Source organism: Hirsutella rhossiliensis, assembly GCF_020360975.1.
Source record: "Hirsutella rhossiliensis strain HR02 chromosome Unknown scaffold00020, whole genome shotgun sequence".
NCBI classification, from domain to species: Eukaryota; Fungi; Ascomycota; class Sordariomycetes; order Hypocreales; family Ophiocordycipitaceae; genus Hirsutella; species Hirsutella rhossiliensis.
Window position 1 is genome coordinate 813603 of NW_025408686.1, and position 17703 is coordinate 831305.

Consider the following 17703-nt stretch of genomic DNA (forward strand, 5'->3'; position numbering starts at 1 on the left):
AGAATCGAGCGGCCACAGAGTCCAAGAATTGCTAGATAGGGAGTAGAAGTAAGGAACGCGCGACGGGTCTCCGACGAGCATCCCCATCTTGTACTATACCTAGCCTAGCACGTCTTTTGCCCTTATAGGGATGTCCCAGACGGTAATCAATACTACTACTACTACTACTACCCACAAAAAGAGTGGGGGCGGGCACGATTAGTCTAGCTCAGCACGTCCTGTGCCCCGTCTCGGGGACCTGAGCGGCCTAAAGGCCGCTGGACGAAAAATACACACACACACACACACCTGAGATGTGCGGAATGCTGATTGGGTGTTGAGCTTGAGTGGACGGGTGGAGCCTAGGAGAGAAGAATGCCGTCACCCGACGAACCTTGCATTTAATAGCGCACCATCCGCTTCACGCCCGCCGCACAGAAACTATCAGACATCAACCCCGCAGTCACTCTTCTCGCGACCACAACCGGAATCAGCAACGCACCATGGCGGCAAAAGTCCAAATCCCCGGCCTCAACAGCGGCCTTACAGATGCAGATATGGAATGGAGCCGTCAGCTGTACGTCACACGCCTTGTCCCATGCACCACGCAGACTGCCACGCACACTGACCTCGTTCCGCAGGTACAACGGCCTTCCCTCCGATGAAGCCCAGCCCGAAGTTGAGCACCTTCTCCAACAGCTCGCCGAGATTTTTGTCCGAAACAACGCCCACAAGGTTTTCGGCGTCCACTTGGTCCATGGTCACCTCCAGATCCCGGAAAGAAAGTCCTGTTCGGAGACAGGACTGGCCCACGTTGCCGCTGGACAAAGCCTACCAAGGTGGACTCATTGAACCTCGACAGCTTGCGCGGGCACACTTTTATTCTCACAGACAAGGGCTTCCACCCGTACGAATACCACTCCGGCAAACATCCCGAATTAGCCCAAATCGAGGATAACTTCGTTTCTGAGCTGGCCGACTTCCTCAGGACAAACCAACTAAGCAGAATAATTGCACTTGAGGTTCTAGACAGCCCGTTGCCGGAAACCATGATGGAGCTTGTCCTGGGGGATCATGGAACCATGATGATGGAACCGGAACGCCTGAGAGGCTGCAGACCGTTCCGGCAAACTGGCTGGGCTTTCGTAGAAGAAAACGGCGAGCCACGCGTGTGTAAAGATGGGAAGCAGCATCATGTCACAGGTCCCAACGGCCACATCATCATCGTTGAACCGCCGAAAAACAATGAGATTGAGACTTGTTCTGATGCTTTGCATTTCTTGAGGGAGCATGGCCTTCTCAACTAGGTGCACAGGACATTAACGAAATTTTTTCCCCCACATCCAATGTAGTCCACACCGTGATGAATGGTTGATTGGGACTTCTGGGGATGTTCAGAAAGTAAGATGACCCGTTCAGCAGAGCTGAATGAGCCCCACTTTCGGTGACATCAGCAAGATGACCCAGCACTACCGGTGTTACAGAACTCTGCTCCGGAAGTTCACCAGGCCGATTTGTTAGTTTATGGGCTATTGGTTCGGGAACGGTAAATGTGACACAAGACCCCATCCTGCCATCTTGGTCGAATGCCGTCTGGAGGAGTATCAATGTGAATTTTTGAGCATTGTGGTTTCGTAAAGCCCATATTGCCTGCTCTTTGCCAAGCATGAACGAGCTAGCTTGGAAGCTAGGGGAGGCTGCATATCGTCAACCCTGCATAATTTGATTGTAAAATGGGAGCATAACTCACTTGAATCAAAGGCGGCAATTGCACCTGCGTGCGGCATGAGATGCTCTTGTCCAATATGTCTCTGTATCGGCGGGCCAAGCGCGCCGGGTCGCGCAACTCTGGCTTGCTCGCGTTTCGCGTGCACTGCAGCGTCGTCATCCAGGCCATGTTGGGCAGGGTCGGACATAGTCGCACCTGATGTGCCGTTGAAGACTAGATCGGGCGAGGAGGACGCTCGTGCAGCTAACTTGAGCCGTTAGCACCCTGATGTGGCAACGTATCTAGAAGCACTCACTCTCTTGAAATGACCCCTGCACCCCGGCTGCGGGAAAGGGACAGTACCAGATCACATGCAGCATGTTGTGATGAATGAGTAGCGGGTGTTTGGCAGGAGTGGGCAAAGGACTCGGTCAAGGAAAGACGGCGCCGGGCGGTGGGTGACGGTAGCGGCGTCTGAAGGGCTTGCGGCAGAATGGGAAAGATGAGAGGCGGCCGTGCTGGTATCTCGGTAGGATCTCTCACCCTTCTTGGACTCTTCTCTGGCCCACTCTAACGATTGCGAAAACTGCGGTTGGTTGGCCAGAGGCGAGCCCTGGGCCTGGAGCTCGGCCAATAAGTCTGGGTCAGGCCAGTTAGCAGCGGCTTCCCAGTGACAACGGAGCCTTTGACTCACCGTAAATTTTCCCGGCATCAGCGGCAGCACTAACGGTGGGGAGACGAGTCCTCTGCCTCTTGGTCGCTCGATCCGAGGGTGTCGGAGCTGTTCTTTTGCCGTGGGAACCGCTCGAGGGTAGGGCTTGTTCAGACTCTGCAGTCGACGACAAAGTTGGAGTCGTCCCAGCGTCAGGTGACGACGGCGGCGATGGCGGGAACGGGCAAGAATTTCCACCAGCAGCCCTGATGTCGGCAGGCAATGGGGCTGGCAACGGGCAAGCCGCTTCGGTCTGCAAGAGTCCACTGTAGCCGATGGGCGGTGGACGATCGGGGGCGATGCTGCTCGCTGCTGATGGTGCGGGGTTTGCTCGATTGCCATCTTGGCCGTCGGTCTCGAGACTTGTTGGCTGATCGTCAAATTCCTCCCTCACCACAACGCCGAAACGGTCCAACCCAAGACTGGCAGGCAACCTATTGGCGGCACGGTAAAAATATTCAGACTCATGCTTGGCTGCCTTATAAGCGGCTTCCCGGTCTTTCTCGGTGGCCAGACCCTTGGCTTTGGCGCGCTGGATTTTGCCGCGTTGGTCCTGCCTTCTCGCTTTCTCAATGTCGGGCTGCGTGATCGGGTTCATGGAAGCTGGGATGGGATGCACATTGAGAGATTTGGCCCAATGTCGATCCAACAGAACTTGGTTCAACCTCCTCACGAACGTTGGCCAGTCTATCTCCCTCGCTGCAGCGTGTAGCTGTTGGCAGTAGGTGTGCGATATGGTCCCCCAGCCATAGTGGCGTGCGACCTGGGCACCCCAATGATCAGCCACCGTTTGGAGAGCCTTGACACGGGCCGCCCGTAGCTTCGCTCCCTTCGCGGCTAGCTGCGTGAATTGTCGCCACGATCCATCAAGCTCGCCAGAAGTGCAATTTTGCTCAGAAGCTTCCATGACATCTCGGCAGATCGCGGACAAGATCTCCAAATTCTCGTGGTCGCCCAGAAGGCTGTCTCGTGTTTGGCGGCATACCATGGCCTTCTCTGCATCGGATTTGCAGGAAGCGAGCTCGCGCTGGAGTTTGTTGACCTGCTCCAGTTGATGGCCGACGAGCACGACAGCGGGATAGCTCAGGGCGAACCTGGAGACGATGGAGCTCTCGCCATGGTGTGCAAGGAATACGGTGAAGGCTGGGCTAAGGGAGAAGGAGACGGTCCGTATGGCCCTCCCAAAGGCAGGACTTGGACATGTTAATAACAATGCCGAGACTCGAGGCTTGTTGCGATTTGCTAATCCCTGTCTACCTTGCTATTGGTAGGTACTGCCCCATATTTGGTCATTCGAAATGGGACGAAGTGGAGCATACTGTAATCCCAGCCACCAGCTGGGGTGTCTGCGCGCCGCCTGCATATACGAACGACCTTCCTCCAATTACAGTTCTCCTATAACCTTTCACGCCTAGTCTTGCGACGCGTAGGTTTACTATCCCTTTGAATGTGCGAAGGTAGCCCCCAGGTCACAGACAGGGATCTCAGCCAATAAGACCACTAGCTGATAAAGAGTACACGACATAACCAGCGAATTGGGCTATGATTTAAGTCCCAGCAATCTGGCCGAGTAGCCACGTACTGTGGGTTTTGTGACCTGGGGGCTGCCTTCGCACACTCAAAGAGATGAGGGCCGGTGCGCCAGCCAGTAGCGAGCATGGTACATGGCAGGCGAGAACGCGCACCCCCTTTGGCAATTCAAGGTGAGGGGCAGGCAGTGAAGCTGTCCCAGTTCTCGTGTTGTGTGCTAACTGACGGTGCAAGAGAAGCCTTGCTCAGGTCCTGCGAAACGAGAGTTCGCAAGGACCCTCCGGGCCATGGAGACCACGGAACAGCTGAGAGGAGTGCTAACCTGCAACGTGGTGTACGCGCCATGGAACACCTAGGTGCGACGACAGCCAAGCAGCATCCGAGGCAAGAAAACGACGCTAATGAGTCGAGGGAAGCATAGGGACAATCGCCGGGATGCTCCAACGGCCCTATTAGCGTATGTGTGACCCCGGTAAACACACCTGAGTAACATCTTGTAGCTGCGGGGCCATTGCAATCCCAGAGTGGTGCAGGGGTCACCTTGGGTCGTCCCTGATTCACACCTTCCACTTCATTTGCACTACATATCTGCAATAAGATGCCCCGGCACCACGGGCCGCCAACGCACGAGAACGGGTGGCGTCGTGTTGTCACGGCCTTGCTCCACCCGGTAGCGGTACAAGTCAGCCAATACGACTGAAAAACGAATACCTGCGATCGCCCACCCACATTTCAAATCTGCACAAGGGTCACAGTGCAACCGCCCAGCTGAAGTGGAACGAGATAACCAGCACGAGGCATGATCGGCTGCTGGCCACTGTACCTAGGCATTTGTTGTGGGCGTCCTCGTCCGCCGTTATACTATCGCATGAGGACCTTCTCCGCAAAGTTGCATTTCAGCATGTGCGGCTCATGCAACTACCACTGCGCGCCACAACTAGACCAACTGAAGGCTTTCCAGTTAGCCCACCCATAGATAAGCTAATACCTGGTTCCCAAACATGCCTTTTACATAAGAGCCGGTGTTCCACCCCAAGGTAGCCGCTTAGGACCAAACCTCTCAAGGCCCTGATCTATAAAAGTGCCGAACGGTCCACCTCGCGTCTGCAGTCTGACAGTTCGAACCCACCAAGCTACAAGTCGCACCCACGGAATCATTGCAATGGCGAGGTATGTCATTCTTTCGGCGACTATTTAACTTACTAACAACGAAAGTAGCACGGCATACGATCCAGAAGCATACCGCTCGCTCCCAAGTTTGCACCGGGCAAACCAGTTACTCAAGAAAATGGTTGTGAAAGTATCATCACCGGCCCCATTCGGGAGCTCTTTCTTCGCCATAAAGTTCAAAAGCATCTTGGACTGGCCTTGCTACACAAGCATTTTGACATCCAGCCACAGGAGCGCCTCGTGGATCTTCGCAGCGTGTCCACGCCTTGGCAAACCGGGAACGACACGGATGCTGTCATTTCAAAGTATAACGGCCACGTCGTCCCACGGGCAACGAGATCCTGGAAGGGGGGCTGGGGTCCCTACGAGTTTGAGTTTACGGAGAGTGGATCATCTGACGTCGCGGAAGGCAGTGCGCTTTTCCTACAGGAGCTGTCCACATTCCTGCACCAGTCCAATCTAGATCAAATCCTGGGAGTCAGGATGCTGGATTCGCGAGATACTAACGCGTCGGTTGAGGTTACCGAGGTCGCTCAAACATCATGCTCGCCAAGGGGTCTGTTGACGAAGAGAGTCTCATCTCTGCAATGTGGGTCTTTGGCATGGATGAGGATGACCGATGCAATTGTAGGGAATACTGTTATAAAGACCGGGGAGGAGCACATACTGGGAGCAACCATGGGTGTGGCTGACTGATACCCGTGCCACGCCCCACTTAATCTCGCGTTCGTTCCTCACCAGCTATGGAGCTGGTGAGGAACGAACGCGAGATTAAGTGGGGCGTGTCACGGGTACAGGGCAACCGGGGTAGTGGGGACTATGGGCATGTACTTTCCTTAGTCACTCGGCGCTGGTTTTCGCCCAACGGGTTTTTCCAGCGCTATTTATTACCTTGCAAATGCAGAGTGACTCATCTTTTCGGTCTTTATCAGCCGTCTTTATCTGCCGTACCCAATCCTGTATTCCCGCACACACACACATCCACGAACTTATCGCCATTCCTTTCACCATCATGTATCCCATCCTCAATATGCAGTTGCACATCGCGCCTCTCGATATTGAAGGTGCGGACGACGTCGTGCGCAAGGTAGATCTGCCTGCTATGAAAGATGGCCCTTTATACCGCTTGATGTTTCCCTTGAAGGAGGTCACAGAAGAGCAACAAACCGAAATCATCCACTGGTACGTACGAGGGATCATCGATGCTTTAAATCGTACCACCGACACACTCATTCGAATTTGCGACGCTGAAGGCACACCACTTGGATTCTGCGGGTGGACCGTAGAGGATAGACCTCTCGCGAGGAGGGAGAACGGACCAGCAAGGCACCTGTTGATACCTGAGATGCTCGATATATCAGCATGGTCCAGCGTCTCGAGCAACTTGAGAAAGGAGAGAACGCGCTCTCAATGGTCGCAAGCACGTTTGCCGTAAGCGTGGAATCTTGGCAAAATCAATCTGGAACTGGCTGACCTATGCCGCTCAGGCTTAACCTTCATGTCGGTCCATCCTCGTCGTCAGCGTCAGGGCTTAGGTTCTCGACTACTACAGCATGCCTGCAATCGGTTTGATCAATTGCACTGCCCTGCTTTCGTCATGGCATCACCCTCCGGTGTTCCACTGTACCGAAAATTTGGGTTCCTCATCGTCGGGAAGGTAGAGACTTCGAAAGGGATTTTCTCTAGCATGATCAGGGAACCCCAGAGCGGATGCCCTTAGCAAGACTTCCTAATCCGACTGCTAATTGCCATTCAAGCTGCGGCAGGGTTGAAACCCTTTGCCCGCAACCCATTTCAACTGCGGGTGATCGATCGCTAACCTTATCCACCGGTTGTCTTTGAGGATAGATATTTTTGGGGGCCGTCCAGGTTGGGTGTGAGAGTGGGCATTCCGGTTTTCAGGAGCATCAGCGCCGAAATGGAAGTAAGTATGCGCGAAGCATGGCAGGAAGAGCCCAGAAGATTTGACAAATTGGCGAGTTGCGGTGCGAGCGCGGTTTTATGGATGGTCAAGAACCGTGTTCTATTGATGAGTTGGACAGCGATAAGGGTAAAGCACTTTTAGCAAGGGCGATGGAGATGATTCTTGAGGAGACGAAAACGCCAAAGGAATTGCCCAGTATCTAATTATCTTTTCCCGTCTCAGAGATCTATTCTCTGTTCCTTCCCTTCCCGCCTGACAATCCTGCCTTTTCTTGACACTCACGACCAATGGCCCCGGTAAGGCCGACCAGGAGACAGCCAAGTTCTTGGCTCTGTGCGCCAGTACGAAACCCATCTTGCGGAATTGTCACAGCTGAGAGTCACGATTCCTGCAGCCGCGCTGTTGCCCCACAAATCCCAATGTGGAATGTAGCAACGACACACACCTTTTGCCGTGTCTTTGGCCATCCTTGTTTGGTCCATCTCCACCAGAGAGCTCATGGTGTCGTCACGGCCCCTGGGCAAGTTGCCCTCTGTGCCGTTCCATGGCGTTCCGACCCCTAGTCAAGGATTGTTTAGACGCATGCAAGTTAGAGTGCATGAACCAGGTTGTATGCACTGCTGGTGATGCCGAGATACTGGATGGCCTCGTAACTGTGAGCCAACCACATTGACCAGCTGAAGTCGTGCAATTCCACCCACCCTACTCTGACCAGGGCCGTTTTAATGTGGAGGAAGCTCATATGCCTCATATATGTAAATCATCATATCAACAATAGCCCAACCCCAAGGCAATGATAGTGTAACCTTCCTATGCACAGAACACCCAATCACCATCTTACTCTAGGTACATCGTCCCGTTTGTAAAGCGACTGGACAATGTGCTGTGGCTCTCTTTACCTGAGCGTTACTTGCTATGTACTAACATTCGCTGTTATGACTTAACGTCTATATAAAGCACGTCTCTCGTTCTGGGCGAATCCGATGCTCATATGCCTTCTCATCACTCTAAGTCCCAAATCCACTCTCTCCACCATTCCAGGTTGCCGGATGCCGACATGCATGACGAGATTACCATCAAGGAGGTTACCGAGGCTGGTGTCGTGTTTTCCGTGACGACGGTCTTTCTGGCGCCCTACCTGTACTGGATGATCAGAGTCAAGCCACGAGAAGCTTCGCGTAGGCGAACTTGGGCGTTAATTTCTACGGCCTCTGTCTTCTTGGGAACCGGACTAATATTTGCCTCTTTGTTCGGCAGTGCGAGAAATGCACTCTTACCAAGCGTCCTTGCCTACCCCTTCTTCACAGCCTGGAAAGGAGTCACAATATTATGCGTCGACATCATCGAGGTACTCCTATTTAAGCCCGTCTAGTTATCTCCCCTATATACTCATTGTTTACAGCTTATTCAAGTTGTCGATCCCTTGATTTACGCCTATTTTTCTCGCGCCGTCGAGCCTGACCCATCCATTAAGGCGAGAATCATCATTTTTGGACTAGCATTAGTCTTTCACCTTCCCTTTATTGGGGCGACCGTCTGGCATATCAGGCTATCTGGCATCGAATACTGGTGGGCTGCTCCATTGGTATCTCACTTGACTACCGTTATTATGGTTATGGCGATATGGAGGAAGACACAGCGTTTCCGTCGTTTTGACCGGTGCTCGAACCAGCCGACGTCAAACCAAGGGATGCCGTGGCTTGGAGCAGTAAGCGGACTGGTGTTCCTAGCATCATCTGGGCTCCTAGTATGTTCTATGACTGGTTGGGTGAGACACCAGTTTGGAGGTCAATGTGGACTTTGTCTGGCGATTTTAGTTATGCCGGCAGTACCTCTTGACAATATGATAAGAGAGTGTGAAAGGCTGGCCCGGAGTTTATTCAACAAGCAGGTGCCTAGGTGTTGTCTATCTAGAGCTAAGGAGGAAAAGAAGCTGAACTCGAGGCGTAGCCTCGAGTGCGAGCTTATATTACCCTTCTCGGAATGTTCTCGCAGCTTCTGGGTCCGCGGAGCGGCCGGTGTTGCCACCGGGCACGACCCACCGGACCCGGTACAACCGGGTCCACCAGCCGGGCACAGCCCGTGACATTACCCCCCTTGTCCCCTCCGACCAGGTCGGCGTCTGCGGGGTTCTTGCGTTCCTGCCAGCGTCTCGTACCTCTCCCTAGGGCCATCATTGGTCTTGATTGGCCCGTACTTGTCCTCGAATGCCTTCATCGCAATTGTTCCTTGCAACCACTCAACTGGCTCCCAAGTCGGCTCTGCGTAGCCCGTCCATCGCACTAGTGCTTGCCTGAATTCCCCTCGTCCGCGCTTCTTCCATCTCGCGCAGAGGATCTCGTCGACATCCCACAGATCCGTGCCGGACTCATCTTGTACCGGTGGTGGCTGTGCGTCATCTACCTTTGGCCAGGAGCCGGATCTTGATGCGCCCGCCGCAAAGGTCAACATGAAATCGCGGGTAAATTGAGCCACGAACATCGAGCTCAACAACGTGCGAACTAATTACCTTCGTGACTGTGTACTTGTGATGCAGCCAGTCGAGCTTCTTGCACGGTCGTGGCGATCTGTAGTTTGCCATCGAGAGCCACACCTTGTCACCAACTTCAAATCGCTCCGCAGGCTGTCGCTTTGCGTTGGCAGCCTCTTCTTGTTGTTGCTGTGAGGAGGCCATCACTGCTTGCATGTACTCATTGACCTCCTGCAGGCGACTGAGTAGGCTATCAGCTCTGCTTTCCTCTCTATGCCTCGGTGGCTCTTCCGATTCCTCGACGCTGATGGGATCGACGTGGTAACCATGCTCAGCGAAAAAGGGCTGATCTTGGTCGCTGCGGATTCACGATTGTTGAGTGCCAGCTGCGCGGCAGGGAGCAGTTCTCCCCAGTCGTCCTGCACGTACGACACGTAGGCTCTCAGGTAGGCCTCGATCTCCTGGTTCATTCTCTCTGGCCCTCCGTCCGTCTGAGGATGATAGGCCGTGCTCAATTTCTGCGTGACACCTGCAAGACGGCAGAACCTCTTCCAGAACCTACTTAGCCAGTTGCTCCCGCGGTCGCTGACGATGGACCGTGGCATTCCGTGAAATCGGTAATGACACTGGAGAAAACGGTTTGCACACTGCTCAGCTTCCATGTTGTCCATCACCTCGAGGGTCACAGCCTTTGTCAGTCTGTCCACAATCACCCACAGGTACCTTGCCTTGCTCGGTCCAGTAGGCGGCAGATCTGTGATGAAGTCCATGGACAAATGGCTTCGGGGTCGATCTGGAATCGGCAGAGGCTTGAAAAATCCCCTTTCCGACTGGCGCCAGATGTGTGCTCTGCCGCAGGTGTCGCAATTGGCTACGTACCGGCGAACCAGCTGGGACTGCCCAGGCCAGTAGAATCGCCGAGCCACAATAGCCAGCGTACCTTCCCTGCCGGGATGACCGGTCGCAACAGAGTCATGCGACTGCTGCACAATGCGGGTTCTCAACTGGTCTTTCTCAGCTTCCTCCTGGTTACCCTCCTCTCCGGATCCACCCGGCACCCAAATACGGTCTCTGAATGTCAGCCTTTGCCTGCGTCGATCGCACATTCTGAAATCTGGATCTTCAGGCCCAGCGAGGGCGGGAAGGCACGCTCGCGATCGCGGACTGCCTTATAGGCTGCCCGGAATATCGAGTCCTTCGCCACCGTTTCGTCCCAGAGTTGCTGCAGGTCCGCTACCTCGAAGACCTTCATCTTCGGCAGGGTGGATGCCTCTGAACAGTCAGAACTCATCGCGTTGATACATGCTCTTGTCGATGATGGAATGGCACTATCCGGTATCAACTGTATCATTCTTCCTTGTTCCCGCTCGTCGTCAATGCCCTGTGGCTTGTCTTGTTCACGGCGGACAACGCATCAGGCACGACAGCCTCGCTTCCCGGTCGATACTCGAGCTTGAAGTCGAACTGGGACAATTCGGCTGCCCAACGGCTCTGCCGTTCCGTGAGCTTCTGGCGTGTCATGAAATACTCCAGGTTGCGGTGATCGGTAAGGATTGTAAATGGGCCGCAGCTCCTAAGTTCGGCGTTCCAGTTGTCGAGACATCTCATGATGGCAAGCATCTCCTTGTCGTGAATGGGATAGTTGTACTCCGCTGGCGAAAGTCGCTTCGAGAAGAAGGCGCATGCGTGTCGACGTCCATCTGGGCCTTCCTGCGACAGGACGCCTCCCAATGCGTAGCCTGAGCAATCCGTCTCCAAAAAGGTCGGGAGGCTCGGGTCCCACTGCTTGAGCACCGGTGACTCGCAAAATCGTCGCTTCAGCTCCTGAAACGCCTCGTTCTCCGCTCGTCCCCAATGAAAGGCAGTTCCTTTCTTAAGCAGGGCATCCAGAGACTGCGTGATCTTGGCATAGTCGGGGATGAAGATCCGGTAATAGTTGGCGAAGCCCAGAAAGCTTCTGACACCCTTCACCGTGGTCGGGGCCTCCCATTCGCGGATGGCGCGCTGCTTTTCGGGGTCGCAGGCGATTCCTTTCCCTGCGTTGACGATGAACCCAAGGTATTTGACCTCTTGTACCGAAAACTCGCACTTCGCTGGGTCTAGGTGCAGCCCAGCGTCGGCGAGTGCTTGGAGAACTCGTCGCACCTTAGCCTCATGATCCGCCTTCGAACCGCTCGAGTAGATCAGTACATCATCCAGGTACGCTGTGACAAAGTCGTCCAGCCATTCGCGCAATACACTGTTCATGTATCGTTGGAATGATGCCGGGGCGCCGCTCAGGCCGAAAGGGCACACGAGCCACTCGTAGAGCCCAAACCTCGTGCGAAATGCAGTCTTTCCTCATGTCCCGGAGCCATGCGGATCTTATGGAAAGCGGCCACCACGTCCAACTTGGTGAACCACTTAGCCTTGGCCAGATTCTGCAGGGTCTCCGCGATGAGGGCAGTGGGTATCGGTCGCGCTTGGTGATTGCATTCAGCGCTCGGTAGTCGCAACAAAATCGCAGCCCTCCATTCGGCTTCCGCACGAACAGCACCGGCGCGGCAGCCGCTGAGCTACTCGCTCGGATGAATCCTCTGTCCAGCAGGTCTTTCAGGGTCTTTCGCAAGACCAACAGCTCTTCTCGTGACATGTTGTAGAGTGGGCCCCACGGAAGGGGTGGCTCGTTGCCGTTCTTGTCAGGCTGCAGGTTGACTTCATGATCCACACCCGGTCGATGTGGCGGCAGCTTCATTGCCTCTTCTGGTGAGAATAGGTCGCGGAATTCTTTCAGCACTTCTGCCGGGACCTTCTCGCTCGGATCGACTGGCGGCTTCGGCTGAAGCGCCCTCTCTATATCCGACAAACTGATTGCATGAATCGAGATCGCGTTGCACTTCTTGCGTCTCTTTGCGCGTCGACACTCCGCCGTGAATACGGCTGCCGACACGAGTCTTGCGCTTCGAATCGCGCGTATCTTGGCGGGCTCTTCCTGCCCAATGAGGCGTATCGTCACACCTGCCCTCCCATGGTACATTCGCTGCTTGGCAGCATCGTACACGACGTGATTTCTCTCCATCCAAGGCCGGCCGAGGAACATGTCCTGGCCCAGGCTTGGGATCACGTATGCAAAGACACGTTCGTCAAATCCAAGTGGTTTCGAGTCGACGAAGGGTATCCGCAGCTTCCGAACAAGGGCTTCGTCGATCACGGCATAGCAGTCACATCCACAGTCGACAAGGGCGCGTATTCGATAGCCTCGGTTTACCCGCGCGTTGACTAATACAGTCCGACTATTCATTCGTGGCTTGAACGCTTCCCAGTCCCGGATGTCTGCCTTTGCAGGCCCCGGCGCCCGCTTTCGCCCGGGGCTAGTCTTTTCCGCCGACTCGTCCTCACTGGATGCTGCGGTTGATTCCGAATCATCTGCGGCATCGGGCTTCTTCATGCGCGCAGCTTTAGGTCGCTGTTGCTTCCCTTCGCCAGGAAAGACCACCTGGGCTGGGCAGTCCACGATAAGATGATCCGTCCGACCACAGCGATAGCAGCGGCGCTCATCCTTCGGCTTCTTATCGACATGTCGACGACCCTTCGACTCGTGGCCAATACGGTTGATGTCCGTCATCTTAACATCTCCGTCGGGGTCCTCCGGTTCCTCCTTGGGTCGTTGCCTTGGTAGCTGTTGAGGCGTCCGCTCAGTCGACGTCGGCTGCCTACCGGGTTTCAGTCTCTCAATCTGCCCGCAATTTCCTGAACTCTCGCAAGCCATCCCTGGTAGTCGTCGGGTAGGACGGCTGTGACCAAACTCTCTTGGAGGCGTGCATTTATTGCGTTCTCTAGAAATACGATCTTTGCACTGTCCGGCCAGTCTGCTCCCCCGGCTTCAGCTAATGCCTGTTCGAATCGGGGAAGGAAGGACGCGAGAGGTTGGTCTTCGCGCTGCCGCATAGTTCTCAGCGTGGCAGCAGCGCAGGATTGGATGTTGCTGTCCTGGTAGGTTCGGTCGAGGTATCGCATGAACTCTTGGGGTCGTAGCTACCCCAGGGCCTCCGCGGCGTAAAGGTAGCGACCACTTGCTGTGGTCGCTCGTCCAAACATGAGTTGATGAGGTACCAAAGTTCGCGATTTCCACTGTAGTAGTGTGCATCAAGGTCCAGCTTGTCTCGCATCTGCCTGGCCCAGGAGGAGTAGCTCTTCCGTGAGCCGTCATACTTGGGTGGGTTGGGCAACGGTTTCCGCATTCCAGTACCGCAGGTTTTGGGAGGGCGTGCCCAAGCCAGGCGTGCTCTCGCCCAATCCTCGTGCCACTGGCGGCGATTGCAAGTCGGCGCTCTGCGGCTGCGCTCGCCCGAGTTGCTCCATCAGCAAGGAAAGTTGGTCCTGTAGAGGGCTGAGAGTCGCATTGACCGCTTCTTGAATGCGTTGGTCAATCCATTGCTGCTGGAGACTTGGGCTCTCACTCTGCTGGTCCATCCTGACGAGCAGTCTGCAGCTTGCGGTATTTAGAAGGAGCTCTAGATATGTGAAAGGCTGGCCCGGAGTTTATTCAACAAGCAGGTGCCTAGGTGTTGTCTATCTAGAGCTAAGGAGGAAAGAAGCTGAACTCGAGGCGTAGCCTCGAGTGCGAGCTTTATTGCCCTTCTCGGAATGTTCTCGCAGCTTCTGGGTCCGCGGAGCGGGGCCGGTGTTGCCACCGGAGCACGACCCACCGGACCCGGTACAACCGGGTCCACCAGCCGGGCACAGCCCGTGACACCCTGAAGGAAAATGAGTGCCAAAACACTAAAGAAGGATGGCCACATGACGAGACTAGGGACCTGAAGGAAGGTATTTGGACAAGGAATCAATACCACAGATTGAGAACTGCGTCTTCACCTCACGCGTACAGACAATTAACATTTACTCACTGAGATGGAGGAAGTAAGTGCGTATTTCCTCTTCTATATAAGGGATTTTCCGGTGATCTGCCGGATCTGGCGATTCGCCGGATTTTGGGCTCATTGCATTCCAGCAAAGAACTGAGAATAACTTCACGAATACTATTTGAATTGTTCTAAAATCTTATAAGAGCAGTTAATAATGCTCAAAGATGCCACTCAATCTTTTTGAAGTCATCCAGCCATCGAGGTCGTCTTCTGTTACTCTCCGATCGCGCAAGTCCCCGAAATGCACCCATTGCCTCCCGATCACTATCAACAGCTAAAGAGGGCCTTTGAGGACAGGATATGTCGTTTGAAGTTATCATTGCCTTATTATTTGCGTTATTATATAGTGTGTTTGGTACCTGCAATGCTATGGCCCGCTCTGGTGTGAACGGAAGAGTGACAATTTTGCAGCGTGAACATCCTGACTCCTCTCGCGACCCTCAGAAGCCACCCGTCGCTCATTCTGCATTTTCTGTGGCTTTTCCACTTTCAAAATCTTCAGCTCTTGTTAATAATGCCAATTTATCTCCTTATTTTGCTTCACGGCCTCCGTCATCCGTCGTTTTCTCCCAATTTCCGCCTCTCATTGCTTCCTCTTCTCTAGAGCGAGAGCTTTTGCTCCGCTGCCTTCTGCTGTCGCTGAAGCTTTCAGGCCTCCTTCTTCAGAGCCTCCTCTTTCTTTTGGAGTCCTTTCACTGTCATTTTGGCGAGCTTGAGCCACAATTTTAGAGCTAAACACCTCGTCTGCACTAGAATCTGTACAGCAGAAGAGATCATCTTTTGAAGCCTTACCGGTCTGCCTGCGCTGGTTCTTGTGACTACTTGTTCTCTGCATACTTTAACTCTCATATCAAGCACTTAAAACTCATATTGAGGGCTCCCGAGGGTGCTGCTCAGCCTTCGGCTGTTGCGGCCAGCATCAACAGAGGACTTCTCGACTACTTCCTGAAATGCGTTCCAAAACACAGTCTAGATCTTCGATTTCAGCAATCCAATGAACCTTTTGATTTGTCTGTGTACTGGATAAGATCATGCGTATACGCTGTTGAGAGAGGCTGAATAACGATACATCAAGGGTTGCAGCCGATGAATGGATTGAGGAAACACCACAACGATCACTCGGTGCCGGTCACACCACTCCATAAATTCGATACTAAAATGGTTAAGTGGCCATCGGGAACCAAAGGCGATAAGCACAACCGTTTCGAGCTTTCACCCTGGTAAACCGGTCGAACGTACCGGTGAGCTGCTCATTTCCAATATTGTGATTCGTCCACCTCGTTTTTGACGTGTTAAAAATATTTATTGACGACTTGATTCACGTTTCACGAACCAAAAGTCCAGAGTTTGTGCTGGCTTGTCTTGGTGGATGAGAAATGGGGCAGCGATGCCATCTCTTGACTGACGCACATCTTGAACGTAAGGAGGATGGGTTGCCATTTTTAATACGCCGAGCAATTTTGCCTTGTTTTCTTATAATAAGAGGAATACCCTGTTCGTTCAAATGCTCATAAGGAATAGAAAGCCCATTTCATCCATGTTATACGTGTTTTAGGGTAGGGTGTCGAATTTCTCAATTTTCGTGCACGTCTTTCCTTGTCAGGTGTGAAAGCGGAGCCTCGCGCACTGAATTTCAAGCTAAAAATAAACCTTACATTCAGATGCATAGATAGGTTCTTTTCAGAAGATGCTTGTACCGTCGAATCACGTTCAATCTGGCTCATTACGGGTGCGTAGAATGAAGTTATCCAGCTCGCCCTTCCAACCCCCATTTTTTGCAGTATCCTGAGCCAAGTTCTGCACTATGGATAGAATGGGGAGAATCCCACATGATTAAAGCCTACGATGAAAGCCAATAATGTTCTGTTTTTGCTGTATTGGCTGAAATGACTTACACAATCTGTCGGCATCCTATTTTGGCCGTTGCTTGGTTTGATGTCAGCACCGCAGCGCATTGCCCCCTAGATAAAAGTTCTAAATATATGCCAGACTTTCACTGCTTCTGATGATTCAGGAAATCAAAGGATACGTCAATTGGCACCGTTGTTGTTGAGCTATTGTCGATTGATGTTGAGCGTGCGAAGTCGCCGCAATCCGGCAGATCACCAGATCCGGCAGATCATCGGAAAATCCCTTATAGTACTCGTAGCTCGTAAACAGATTTTTTAAAATATTTTGATTACTATGACTCACTATGATAAACACGTTAAAAACAAGTTTAAGAAGCTAAAATTTAGCTATAAATTAGTTATTTTAACTAGGAAATTAAGGAGCTGCCCCTACTCCCTTAATGCCGTAGAAGCTGGGGACGAGTCAGGGCTTTAGCGTCTCGAATTTTCAAGCTCCTTTAAGTATGAGCACTAACAAATCCCCATTTTTTCGTAGATCTTCATTTTATTTTCAACCACTGTAAACTCGGAGTAGCTATATTCGCAATGAAAACAAGCTTGTCGAGTATACGCAGACCCTGTAGCAGGGTTGAAATCCACTCTCTGACCACGAGACAGCTTTCTCTTCATGCCTGGACGTCCCGCTGACGGGCAACAGGTTTGTCATGAGCGCCGTTGAGCCGATGAAATGCTGGATAGTGGGTGAAGTGTACGATATGTAGCAGGTAAACACCCGCTAGCTCAGCACGTCCTGTGCTCCCCCGCGGAGACCTGAGCGGCCAAAAGCTGCTGGACGGAAAATACACTACTACTGCTACTACTACTACACTCAATCTACTAGCAGCCTATGTGGAGTGGGTAGATTATAATCCACTTGAATGCTTTGGTATAGTGGATCCATTGGAGTTATTGTGGATTGCGTGGATTGCGTGGATTGCGTGGATTGGCAAGTGTCTTTATTCGAAATGCTTTCCTGTGAGACCTGAGTCTGTAAGATCAGGATCCACTTCCTGCCTTTGCACGGCTTGCATAACTTTATATATCCCCTACGCGAGATCATCTCTAGCTAGATTCTGCCTCCTTCTAAGCGCTAGCTACCCGCCTATAGCTACGAACGTAATACCTAGAATATACTAATCGTTTATGCCTTAAGTCGATTCTAGAGAGAAGCGACTATTCTACTTACTATAGAAAAAAAATTACTTATATTTAGCGGATATTAGCTATATAGTTAGGAAGCGATAGATTTAAATACTTAAGTCGCTTATTATACTAATATATAATAGAATCTGTTGGAATACTAACCTGCTGAGTAACCCGTGCAATCGGGATACCATCACGGTTCATGCACGACTCCCACGTGACACCCTACCCCGCGATCAGGGCACGCAGCCCCGGCTGCATGCCCCATTACCAG

General features: G+C 52.8%; 3 protein-coding genes across 3 annotated transcripts; 1 reads left to right on the forward strand and 2 right to left on the reverse strand.

Annotated features, from left to right (window-relative positions):
* Positions 1-482: 482 nt before the first annotated feature.
* Positions 483-1286, forward strand: HRG_11404 (uncharacterized protein; the record flags this gene model as incomplete). Its single annotated transcript, XM_044869874.1, has 3 exons — positions 483-556; positions 621-732; positions 810-1286. The coding sequence occupies 3 exons, from the start codon at positions 483-485 to the stop codon at positions 1284-1286; spliced, it is 663 nt and encodes a 220-aa protein (XP_044715136.1).
* A 768-nt stretch (positions 1287-2054) lies between these two features.
* On the reverse strand, positions 2055-3682 carry HRG_11405 (uncharacterized protein; the record flags this gene model as incomplete). The annotated part of the gene is made up of 3 exons (XM_044869875.1): positions 2055-2326; positions 2382-3592; positions 3657-3682. 3 exons carry the CDS (start codon positions 3680-3682, stop codon positions 2055-2057), a joined length of 1509 nt encoding a protein of 502 aa, XP_044715137.1.
* Positions 3683-10840: 7158 nt separating this feature from the next.
* Positions 10841-12920, reverse strand: HRG_11406 (reverse transcriptase (RNA-dependent DNA polymerase) domain-containing protein; the record flags this gene model as incomplete). The annotated part of the gene is made up of 5 exons (XM_044869876.1): positions 10841-11832; positions 11885-11954; positions 12021-12048; positions 12109-12339; positions 12421-12920. The coding sequence occupies 5 exons, from the start codon at positions 12918-12920 to the stop codon at positions 10841-10843; spliced, it is 1821 nt and encodes a 606-aa protein (XP_044715138.1).
* Positions 12921-17703: the final 4783 nt, after the last annotated feature.